Source organism: Maniola hyperantus, chromosome 7, assembly GCF_902806685.2.
Source record: "Maniola hyperantus chromosome 7, iAphHyp1.2, whole genome shotgun sequence".
NCBI classification, from domain to species: domain Eukaryota; kingdom Metazoa; phylum Arthropoda; class Insecta; order Lepidoptera; family Nymphalidae; genus Maniola; species Maniola hyperantus.
Window position 1 is genome coordinate 13,918,351 of NC_048542.1, and position 13,133 is coordinate 13,931,483.

Sequence of the window (13,133 nt, forward strand, 5' to 3'; positions counted from 1 at the left end):
TTTTTGGGTACCTAGATTTCACTCTCCACTACGCATACCTCTGCCTATTTTTGAAGACAAGAGTGCGAGGGGGCGGGGGAGGGGGGCGTAGGCTAACTTTGGCACCCCGACGCCGACTACTTAAGCCGGCCCTGCATGGGTCTGCCGCTCAGTGCGTGCGAGGACGTGTGAACTGTGAAGGAAAACTCGATATCGGATGCATATTATCTGCTCCTGCCGGTCGATCTAGGAGGCGATCTAAGGTCCGGCCTAGAATCACCCTACATAGTACATATACGACAAGTTCCCCACTTTTGCACCCTAAATCGACCCTGCCGCAGTATTGTGGGTAGAATAAAATTACATAGAGATTCAAAGAACTAGAATTCTACCTACACTAATCGGGAACTTTATTACATAATAGAAAATAGAAATACCTGCCTAGTCTCACAGTCTGTATGTTACATTTAACCCTACTCTTTCTCGTTATCTAATAAAACGCTGTTGCACGTAAAGTGACCAAGTTAAATATCACGTGAAACAAAATACCGTAAGGAACGCCAGCAACAGAATTGGGTCAGGTTTAAAAGCAATTGCGCCTACTTTAAACAGAAAGAGATAATTTCGCAAACAAAAGCTTTCTCTCCTTGCCTAGTAATTTCCTCGCAACGAGAGTGTAAGATTTAAGGCAAACAAAGAAGTACTATGAGACTAATTCAAAAGAAAGCTTATTTTAAAACTAGCTTATGTTCGCGACTTCGTCCGCGTGGACTACACAAATTTCCAACCCCTATTTCACCCCCTTCGGGGTTGAATTTTTAAAAATCCTTTCTTAGTGGATGCCTACGTCATAATAGCTATCTACATGCCAAATTTCTGCCCGATCTGTCCAGTAGTTTGAGCTGTGCGTTGATAGATCAGTCAGTCAGTCAGTCAGTCAGTCACCTTTTCCTTTTATATATTTAGATTAGATTTATGAACAGCCCTTGTAGCGATAGTTTTTTATTTATTCCAATATAAGATAGTCCTTGACTGCAATCTCACCTGGTGGTAAGTGATGATGCAGTCTAAGATGGAAGCAGGTTTTATTAAACCCTTACACCTTTGGTTTCTACACGGCATCGTACCGGAACGCTAAATCGCTTGGCGGCACGGCTTTGCCGGTAGGGTGGTAACTAGCCACGGCCGAAGCCTCGCGTCAGACCAGACCAGAAATTTAGAAATTATAAAATTCCAAACCTCTGCCGGGAATCGAACCCGGGACCTCCCACTAATATGACCACACAACCTACCTACTAGTATTATACGCTTTTGACTAAAAAATCTTGTATCTCAAGCAAAATTCATTCACAGGCCTCTCTCGGGGTGAGGTGCGACTATAGGGAAAGGGTGACACACAAACAGATAACGCTGTTTCCGTCATCTGTGGAAACAGTACTAGGCATTTTAGGCTCCACCCGCCAACGAGTTATATCCATACTAATATTATAAATGCGAAAGTGTGTCTGTCTGTCTGCTCGCCTTTCGCGGCTCATCCGTTCAACCGATTTTGACGAAATTTGGTCCAGCGATAGCTTACATCCCGGGGAAGGACATAGGCTTTTTTATCCCGGAAAAACAAAGAGTTCCCACGGGATTGTCAAAAACCTAAATCCACGCGGACGAAGTCGCGGGCTTCATCTAGTCTTTGAACAAGTTTGTCTGTCAGTGTCAGCTATGCAGAAGAGTTCGTAAATACTAATCACGGAAAACGCAACGGAATTAATTACACGGCTATCAAGTTACCCTAATAGCTAATGAGCCAGAGCAGCTGATTATCTCGCCCGGACCTGCCGCCGAGGGGTACCCCACCCCCCTCCACCCCCCTCGTCGTCCCAGGCTCCCGCGGGCTCGTATCAGTCTCATTGGCACTTATCGATTTTACGACGCTCCTAAAATACGATGGCTCAATTAGCTACAGCAGGACGAACTTGGGAAGGAACTTTCAGGGTTCCGTACAAGGAAAAAAGAATCCCCCCTTCTTTTTTTCTTTCTTCGCTCTGGGCTGGTTTCCGCACTTAAACGTTTCCGTCTGTTGTGCGTGCCCTTCCCCGCTGAAGTCTTCACTCCAGCCATCCAAGCTCACTCCAGAAGCCGAGTAGACCGCCCAGGTTGCCGAGGGCTTCATGGAATGAGGTCGGGGAAAAGAATCCCCCCAAAAACATTTCATGTAAATTTGGTTGCCAAGACTCACAAGTTCATGATGCTTTCACTGTTAAAAAGTTATGAGATCTCTAGTAGAGCCAAGCCCCTAGCTAGCTGAGCTTCGATTTGCGCTGCCCGTGGGGCTTATGTCCCAAGTCCAAAGTATATAGCTCTTGAGTGCTCTTGACTGTATCACATTTATAATATTAAATAACAAATAACTCTACTTATAAGCCTTGATTCTCCAATTCCTACATCTTGGGGCATGAAAAAATATTTTTTACTAGCTGATGCCCGCGACTTCAGGACCCGTAGGAACTCTTTGATTTCCCGGGATAAAAGTAGCCTATGTCACTCTCCAGGTCTTTAACTATACCCATGAAAAAAATTACGTCGATCCGTCGCTCCGTTGCGACGTGATTGAAGGACATACCAACAAACAAACACACTTTCGCATTTATAACCTAGATTGTCTACCACTCCGCACATGGCCAGCGTGGTCAATGGCCAAAAACCCTTCTCACTCTGAGAGGAGACCCGTCCTCTGTAGTGAGCCGGTGATAAGTTGATCATGATGATCATGACCTAGGCGGTGCTAAAGATCTTTCTGTTTGTCAAATTCTTGATACTTGGTTAAAAAGCACTTGTAAAAGTTTATCAGTACCCTTATTATAAATTCGAAAGTGTGTTTGTTAGTTTATTGGTTTGTTGGTTTGTCCTTCATTCACGTCGTAACGGAGCAACGGGTCGACGTGATTTTTTCATGGGTATAGTTAAAGGCTTGGAGAGTGACATAGGCTACTTTTATCCCGGAAAATCAAAGAGTTCCCACGGGAATTTTAAAAACCTAAATCCACGCGAACGAAGGCTTGGGCATCAGCTAGTATGAACATAAATATTTCTATTTCTATTTCAAAATCGCAAAACTTATAATGATAAATGACATAAGTAGTTATAAATGGAGTAGACCTTGATAGTATCGATTATCGTGGGTAATTAAGGAACAAAATGGGACAATGAGAGGGTGGAAAGGCCGATAGGCGTGCGGCTTGAGCGACCAGCAGGAAGCGGAAACGGAAAATTAACTAAAAACATTGCTTAATTGGCTTAATTTATAGTTTTTTTTCATTTATTAGGTTTACCAACAGCTTTATCATCTACATCAAATCCATCCATCCATCCTTCAGCCTGTTTGCGTCCACTGCTGGTCATTTTCTTTTTTTTTTAAATTCGTTATGGCGCACGCTTGACCACGATCACACCTGATGGGAAGTGATGATGTGGCCTAAGATGGGACGCGTTTGCCTAGAAGGTGCCTATTCACTCTTGTTTTAAAGATACCCGGATTATAATTGACAGGAAACACTGATCTAGGAAGAGTATTCCAGACCCTAGCCATGCGTATAAGGAATGATGACGCAAAGCGTTTCGTACGCGAAGATAGAATGTTGACGACATAGGGGTGGAAACTCGCCCGGTGTCTTGCGGTACGGTGGTAGAAAGGTGAGGGAGGGACAAGATCGAACAGCTCCTGAGCACACTCTCCGAAATAAGTATATCCTGTAAAACACCGATAGGCCGGCAACTTTTCGGCGGTGATCAAGACTCTGAAGCTTCCCCAAAAGTGGTGAATCTTCGCCTATAAGTCTCCTGGCTCGACGATCAACGACGTCTAAAGCGGCTAGTTGGTATTTAGCAGAGCCAGAGTCTCTTGCTGGTTCTTCTCGGTAGGAAAGGCATTCCGAATCAGTGGTAGATGCCTCTGACGATTCAAAAATACTTGTAAAAGTTTAATTCATTTTTTTTTTTTTTTTTAAATCGCTTTCGCCCACGCAACATGCTCTCTACCATCATGAATTCCGCTTCATACAAATATTTTCCATTGTCGCTGCTACGATATTAGGTGTACTCGTGTTTCACATACGTTTCCGAGAATGTAAACCATGAATTGTCGAATACATGTGTACTGCATGTAAATTGTAGGTAATGTTGGCGTGTTTTTAATCGTAGGAATTTTTTAGAACATGCAATGTCCTAACGACTGATTGTACAACGAACTTTGATTGTACGCGACATGTCGAGATGGCAATCGGGGAGGGAACACCCCGCACACCCGTACAGCCCCCGCGCTAATGGGCAGATTACACCTACCGAGTACAGTGGCGAGATTATTATCATCTCTACATTCTGGGGCACGCCTCCATACAATTTTTGTCCATCTCCTTTGGTGCTTAGTGCATCCCGGGGTCGGACATAGACTGTTTTCTGTCCTAGAAAATTAAAAAGTCTCCACAGTATCCCTAAATCCACATTAGTTAGCGACAATTCACTAACTATGGGCCTCATAAGAAAGCTCAGAGTCACTCAGCGGGTGATGGAGAGAGCTACAGTGTGACAAGGCTATCTTGGCGCGTGGTGAAAATCGGAACTAACGTTGCCGTCAAGTGTCCTCTTTGTTCTTGTTTGAATATTCTAAGCCTCTGTTCTCCAACAGCGCCCCCTGTTAATGTCATTCAAGTGCCAAGAGAGCCTTGTCGCACTGTATAATTTTAGGCTTAAAGCACACGAGTAGATACATATACTCGTGTGCTTAAAGTCCGCCGCAACTTGACGGTAAACTTGATCGTGTATGGCCCGCGTAATGTTTTTCTAACGGTTGGTATATTTTATTCGCCATTATTATCACTTTAGTTGTTCATTGGGGCCGATTCTCTAGTACACAATCTCTAAACTAAACTAAATTAATAGGTCTAAATCTAGTGCTCTCCTTTTTCGCAAGCAACATTATGAAAGGGATAGCAATAGATTTAGACGTGCCATTTTAGTTTAGTTTAGAGATTGTGTACAACGGAATTAGCCACATTGTATAACCATATCAATAAAATCCTACACATATATCCCCTAACTGCGGCAAGAGTTAAAAAGATATGTACTAAATGGCTTTTAACTCTTTCTTACGATCAATCAGAACAACTTATAAAGTCTTGGCATTGTAATTAAATCTAATTCACATAATATAACATTTACACACACACACACAAACACACACACACGCGCGCACTCATATTGTCATATTGTATGAGGAGGGCGATGATTAGTGCAACACAGTGTATACTTCTGCAGGATCATCGTTCCCATCTGTTATTGTTTGTGAAATTATGTGTGAAAAATAAAGATTATTTATTTATTATTCAATACTTTATTTATTTTATTTATTCTAGTTCTAGCGCAAACGAGGAGACATTTCTGTGTCTTATTCAAACATAATTCTGGTTCAGACTCAGTCCTTAAGTAAAGAAAGGGTCAAGCTCATCCATGATAACCTATTTTGTCACACTGAAAGTGAAAGCTCATTTAAAATTATAATATTTTTTTCTTATGCTCCATCATGCGTCGTATCGTGGCTTAGCATGAATGTACACATTTATGCACACGTAATTTTTACACAAATCAGTAACTTAGCAAGTGTAGTAAACTAAAATGAGTTCACTTAGTTTTTATTTGTTGTGTGACTAGCTTATGCTCGCGACTTCGTCCGCGTGGACTAGACCACTTTCAAACCCCTATTTCACCCCTTAGGGATTGAATTATCAAATACCCTTTCTTAGCGGATGCCTACGTCATAATAGCTATCTGCATGCCAAATTTCAGTGTGATCCGTCCAGTAGTTTGAGCTGTGTGTTGCTAGATCAGTCAGTCAGTTAGTCAGTCAGTCAGTAAGTCAATCACCTTTTCCTTTTATATAGGTATTTAGATTTAATTGCTTAAAACGCACGTAACTCCGAAAAGTTACAGTTGCGTACACGGAATCGAATCCCGGACCACTGACTAGGAGGGCGACGTCTTAACCACTAGGCTATCACGGCTTAATATACCTTCAACTCGGTACGTTTTACGGTATTAAAAGATATCACAAGAACATGAATCTGAATAGGTACCTACATGTTCTAGAAAGCTCCATTTTCGCATTTCCAAGATCTGACTCTCATAATAACTTTTTAGGGTTCCGTAGCCAAATGGCAAAAAACGGAACCCTTATAGATTCGTCATGTCTGTCTGTCTGTCTTTCCGTCCGTATGTCACAGCCACTTTTTTCCGAAACCGCATTAAGATTTTCGCACAAAAATAGAAAAAAAAAACAATAACTTTTGAACTAACCCCATACTTAGAACTGAAACTCTAAATTTTTTTTTCATCAAACCCATACGTGTGGGGTATCTATGGATAGGTCTTCCAAAATGATATTGAGGTTTCTAATATCATTTTTTTCTAAACTGGATAGTTTGCGCCAGAGACACTTCCAAAGTGGTATTCCAAATATGTCGTCCCCCCCTGTAACTTCTAAAATAAGAGAATGATAAAACTAAAAAAATATATGATGTACATTAATTACCATGCAAACTTCCACCGAAAATTGGATTGAACGAGATCTAGTAATTAGTTTTTGATTTATCGTGCAAAATGTCGATAAAATACGATTGTAGTACGGAACCTTCAGTGCGCGAGTCTGATTAGCACTTGGCCGGTTTTTTATGTTCCATCTTGTCCGGAAAAGGGCAGTTTTAGCGAAAATCGTTCGAGTAGTAGAAGTGAGCACCGATTCATATTCAAGTCTGACACAACATTTATGTTACGACATCACTTGACACTTTGGAATATAAGAATTTGTGAAGCAGCCCCCTAAAGATTTCTCTCGAAACAGAATCTTCATCGAAATCGATTCTTGAAGTGTCGAAGGCCATAACTAAAGAGTGGAAAGCAGAGTGTAGCTCAAAATCATAGAAACGGCACAAAAATAACTCACTGCTTGATATTTTCACAATCATCGTGATCAACCCATTGCCGACCCATCTATACATATATATATAAAATTCAAAGTCCTGACTGACTGACTGACTGACTGACTTACTTACTTATATATCAACGCACAGCCTAAACCGTTGGTCCTAGAGACATGAAATTTTGAGGGTGTGTTCTTTGTAAAGAGCGGTATCCACTAAGAAAGGATTTTTTGAAATTCCACCTCTAAGTGGGTTAAATGGGGGATGCAAGTTTGTATGAAAGTCCGTCAGTTTTCAAGTTATTTCCATGAAAATTGTTATTTTGGTTTTTGGCCACAAATGAAGAAATACGTGTCAGGATTTTTGTAAAATTCAACCCCACGTCGATTTTCTAAATTGCACCCGAGCGAAGCCGGGGCGGGTCAGCTAGTTACTAAGTATGGTTCTCCTCTCAGAATGATAAGTGTTTAAGCCTACTACACCAGCTGCGCGTTTGCGGTAGAATGACAGCTACAATATCACGATCCCAATCACCTCTGATTGGTTGACGCTCGCTCCTTGAAGTACGATGATGGTTCTTACGGATAAGAACCATCCTCGTACTTCAAGGAATATTATAAAAAAGAATTAGCGAAATCAGGCAATTTTTAAAAATTTTCTCTCCGTAACAACCATCCTCGTACGTCAAGGAATATTATAAAAAAAGAATTAGTGAAATCGGTTCAGCTGTTCTCGGGATTTGCGATGACCGACACATTTAGTGATTCATTTTTATATTATAAGCATATTATAAGAAAGCTATTATCGCTGATCGAAGATATTATCGCGGGCATCAGCTAGTATCTAAACCAATATTTTTTGTAGGAAACAATATTATTAATCAAGTTTGAAGCCAAATGCGAAATAAATTACAGTAACAACTTCTGTGTTTACAATATGTGAGGCATTTCGTATTTAAATCGTTCCTATATAAAACGCAAGGAAATCTGTTTATAATCCACCAAAGTTTTGACGAAGTATTTATATTTAAGTTTACCAAATTATCCAAGAATATTAGACACGACTTATGTTTTTAGACATTACTAAAATTACAGTTGGTTTTGACGATTCATTTAAAAAATATATCTTGAAAGTGAATTTTGCAGTAGACTAAAATAATTATTATAATGGCTAGGTATCAACTAAGTAGATCTTGACTTTAGCCAAATGTACGAGTAGAGTACGTAATTCGATGCCAGTTTCCTTTAGTTGGAATTAATTAGCTTTTTTTTAAAGTTACATGGTGGTAGATGGGGCAATCTACATTAATTTTGTAGATTTGGATGTAGGGCGTAATCTTCAGAACTAATGATCCGATTCTAAAAATTCTTTCACTGACTAGCGGCCGAAATTAATAAGCTATCCATCCACGATTTGCACGATCCACTAAAGATTCATATTCAAGATTCATATATTATTATTACCACAAATCTCTATCCTTAGTAGGGCAAATCGTGGATAGATCATTGAATTACTATGTACTAGGATAGATAGCTTATTAATTTCGGCCGTTGGTAGGTAGGTAGTAGGTAGGTACAATAATTGTCCTCCAGTGCTAGGCTATAAATAACATCATACGGATGAAGTAGCGGTAAAAAAATAGTAGTGAATAGGAAGAGTCGATGTTGCGACCTTAAAAATTCATCATCATGACATGGCTCTCAAAAACCTTGAAAATTATAGGGTCAATCATTCAACAAATTATAAATTACTATAGCTGCCCCGGCGAACTTTGTACCGCCTATCAGTCGATTCTATTTCAGGCAATTTTTTAAATTTTTCTCTCCGTAAGAACCATCCTCGTACTTCAAGGAATATTATAAAAAAAGAATTAGCGAAATCGGTTCAGCTGTTCTCGAGATTTGCGATCAACAACACATTCAGCGATTCATTTTTATATATAGAGATTTATTTGTCCTATAAAATTCCGTTTGCTTCGTTACAGAAACAAGCGATGCTGGTACGACAACTGGAAGAAGAACTCCGGCTACGCTTACGGCAACCTGCTCCAGAACTGCAGCAACAGCTGGAAGCGCTGTACTCCGAAAACGAACACCTGCAGAGAGAGATAGCGATACTTAGGGACACGATAAAGGTTACCACTCCGTCTCATTCCCACAGTTCATAACACCATGCTCCCGAACTGCAACAACAGTTGGAGGCGCTGTACTCCGAGAACGAACACCTGCAGAAAGAGATAGCGATACTTAGGGACACGATAAAGGATATCACTCCGTCTCATTCCCACACTTCATAACAACCTGCTTCCGAACTGCAACAACAGCTGGAGGCGCTGTACTCCGAGAACGGACACCTGCAGAGAGAGATAGCGATACTTAGGGACACGATAAAGGTTACCACTCCGTCTCATTCCCACAGTTCATAGCACCATGCTCCCGAACTGCAACAACAGTTGGAGGCGCTGTACTCCGAGAACGAACACCTGCAGAAAGAGATAGCGATACTTAGGGACACGATAAAGGATATCACTCCGTCTCATTCCCACACTTCATAACAACCTGCTTCCGAACTGCAACAACAGCTGGAGGCGCTGTACTCCGAGAACGGACACCTGCAGAGAGAGATAGCGATACTTAGGGACACGATAAAGGTTACCACTCCGTCTCATTCCCACAGTTCATAACACCCTTACCGGATTACCCGGAGAATGTTACTCGTCAGGAAAGTAGAATGTATAAGGAAAAAGGAGAGCCTAGTTACGAAAGTAATAAGTTTTTACTGAGTATAATATTGCGGTATGGCGATAGATTTTACCAATAATAATGAATAGAAACTAAGAATGAATCACAATTTTGTTTGTTTGTCAGGAATTGGAACTAAGGATTGAAACACAGAAACAAACGTTACAGGCAAGAGATGAAAGCATCAAGAAATTACTGGAAATGCTACAAAATAAAGGAATGGGTACGTTTGAAGAGCATTGAAAATAAATGATGTTATCCTTAAATTGTTAAGTCTTAACGAAGTGGATACGTAACTAAATCTTTTTCCAGGTAAAGAAGAAGAAAGACAAATGTTCCAGCAAATGCAAGCGATGGCACAAAAACAGGTAATTATTGCGTTGATGTTGTAATTGAATGTCGTATTGCATGTCGAATGGACTTTTTTCTTTTTTTTACCAAACGAAACAATGTCTTTGTCTTTCCTTATAAAATAATTCCTGCACCGTGTCTTAGTCGTATGTTCTGCACGTCACTTCGCTTCCTCATATTTACGTATGATAAGTATTATAAATCACATGGGCGTTTTATTTTGTGATACCTTTATCAAATCACTGTTTATCCTAGAGTTGCTCTTGATAGTTTCATTTCATTCATTTGTCTCCGGCCGATGTCTCTGTCGCGTCGCTTGTTTGTGTCCGATCGACCTCTTTCTCTTTCACTCTGGCTTCTTTCAATTCCGACCGACTCTCGCTTACTCTTCACGGTCTCTGTACACCTCGAGCTTGATCCCCCGAGCACCTTTTTTCATTCTCTTATCGATTCCTCCACCCACACTCCGACCTACAAAACAGAAAACAGTTTAATTAAATCTAACAACTGAACCCTCCGATTCGGCCCGAACACGACAAAAAATTTAAAAATGTAAAGAGCGACACGAACACCGACTCACGACATTGCATGTTTAGCTCATTACGTCCCCGTCACATGAACCCTAGCGAAGACCGTCTCGTGTAAAGCCATTGGTTGAGTTTGAGCCGCCTCCTGCGGCGGGAGTGGTGGTCGCGCGGGTGTGTGCGGGGCGCGGGACGGGCGGCTGACTACTGGCGTGTGGCAGGAGCTCAAGGCGACGGCGGACACGCTGCGCGCGCTGCAGGCGCAGCTGGAGCGCGCGCTGGCGGCGGCGGGGCTGCCGGGCGGCTCGGCGGGCGCCACGCTCACCGCCGTGCTGGAGACCAAGGAGGCGCGCATCGCCACGCTGGAGCGGCAGGTCGCGCTGCTCGAGAGCGAGTTGGCCGCGCTCGGCTCGCCGCCGCCGCCCTCGCTCGCGCCCAGTCACGCCTCGCTATACGATAGGGCCGACCCGCCCTTCAAGCGCCAAGTAAGTTTCCTGCTGAACGACGTGCGCGTCACCAAGGACGGGCGCGTGAGCGCGGCACCGCGGCGCGCTGCCAGCGCCGGCCGCGCGCTCCGCCCGCCCTACTGCTATAGCGTCACCACCCTGTGATCCACTGATCCGCGCCGGGCGCGAGGCCGACGATCCCGTGTCAATTTATCGCTTTAAGACCGATCTTAGCCGAGTCGACGACTCGAAATATTTTTATGTAAAACTTGTTCACTGTTAGAGCTATTTTTAATTAAAGTAAGAGATTATATTCTTGAACAGTCAAATATTTTTGTTAAGTAGAATCCTAGGTGCGATATTTTAGATATGAACTTTATGGTTATCGAAGCGTGTGATCGATTACGTTAACACCAAATTGATTATCTAGAGACTGTTAAATAAAGACTGTTGAGGTCGTATGCATCGAGCGAGTTGTCCGGGTGCGTTTTTGTCAAGTTCCTGATCATGTTTCGCTTTCGGTGTCAACTCATCGTCCAGTGTAAGCTTGTCCCGCGTCACCATCACTAGTCTAGCTCTCACGACCCGGCCTCTTCATGTAGCCATCATCAGTCTCTGTCATAGTATCGGTAGATAAATGTATCACAACATAGGCGCCCGTACATCGTCGGCATTTGACTCTTTTAGAAATTCAACACTGGAAAACTTTCTACCGATGCTCATTTAAGCTTCAATTTTGTCATACTTATCTAGTTCTAGTTCAAAAGGAAAGTTTTCCAGAGGTAAATGTTCGTTTTTTTATATTTTATTAAGTTTAACTATAAATTTTTTGAATTTTGTCTGAGTGTTAATGAACTTGATATGCATGTGAAAACATTTTGAGATGTAACATGTCTTCCATGGCACTAATGTCGTATATAGTTAGATGCTGGAAACATTTCCACTTTATAAATAACTACTTACTTATAAGCTTGCGTTGCTTCATCATCGATACTAACATCAACTCGTTCCTTCTCTTTGATGGTTATAACCGTTCTTGAATGTAGATTTAATTCGACATCAATATCATATTTGCAATCACTATTTGCCTGTAGATAGATTTTTTTATTTTTGGACTGATCGTTTTCAAATGTTCGTGTCGACTAATCTCGTGTTTGGATTGATTTAATTATGTACAACCTTTCGGGTGGATGGTGATTGAGCAGTTGGATGAGTTTCGTCTGGAGATTCAGAGACGAGACCAGGAGATCCTGGCGATGGCAGCGAAGATGAAGGCGCTAGAGGAGCAGCATCAAGACTACCAGCGACACATAGCCGTCCTGAAAGAATCGCTTTGCGCCAAGGAAGAACATTATAGCATGCTTCAGACTGATGTGAGTCCCTTAAATAGCATATAATCTACCAAACCATTTCAGAATACAATATTTAGATTAAATGAAATTTTAAAACGTTTTACACTAATTTCCATGACAGTCATTAAAAAAATTCTTGAAGTATATAGTGATATTTTATTCATTTCTCAATTTACTCTCAGGGTTAATGTCGACAAAATGAGTCAATATTTGTACAATGGATTGAGTAGGTATGATTGAGCGATTATGATTGATTAACGTTTAGGAACATTAACGGGATTACTGGAAAGCCTTAATGCTCGTAACATTTTAAGGACTTCGGATATTATTACAAAAAATATTATAAATTATTAGCTTCACTTCAACAAATATTTAGTAATATGTAGTTGGTATCATATTTATCAATCTCAAGAATTTTCAAAGCGTTGCACAATTTGAGAGATCATCACCATGATCAACCCATCGTCAGTTCACTATAGATAACGAGTCTCCTCTCATAGTCTACCACGCTGGCCAAGAAAATTTTATACCAGTTGAGAAAAGGTTTTAACAAGTTTTCTTCTCAACAGGTGGAAGAACTGAAAGCTCGTCTGGATGAGAAGAGCAGAATGGTGGAAAAGAAGACTGCGGCTGCCCTGGCGGCCGCCCACGAGCTCGCGGAGCTTAGGGATCACTCAGAGATCAAGGATCGGAAGATCAACGTGCTGCAAAGGAAGGTAAAGGATGGATGCTGCGGCAGATTGTGTAGATGACACTGCTACTACTCTAACACTGG

The 13,133-nt window shown here is 41.6% G+C and overlaps 1 protein-coding gene across 3 annotated transcripts in view; it reads left to right on the top strand.

The window, feature by feature from the left end:
• The window catches only part of brp (bruchpilot), a 54,392-nt gene that overhangs the window by 26,195 nt on the left and 15,064 nt on the right, over nt 1–13,133 (top strand). For 2 of the 3 annotated variants that reach the window (XM_069499943.1, XM_069499942.1), the window contains exons 2-7: nt 8,929–9,078; nt 9,812–9,908; nt 9,998–10,053; nt 10,782–11,045; nt 12,212–12,379; nt 12,928–13,074. In XM_069499943.1, coding sequence (XP_069356044.1) covers nt 8,929–9,078; nt 9,812–9,908; nt 9,998–10,053; nt 10,782–11,045; nt 12,212–12,379; nt 12,928–13,074 — 882 coding nt within the window. The remainder of the gene's footprint in view (nt 1–8,928; nt 9,079–9,811; nt 9,909–9,997; nt 10,054–10,781; nt 11,046–12,211; nt 12,380–12,927; nt 13,075–13,133) is intronic. The other variant, XM_034970530.2, reaches the window with a different exon arrangement.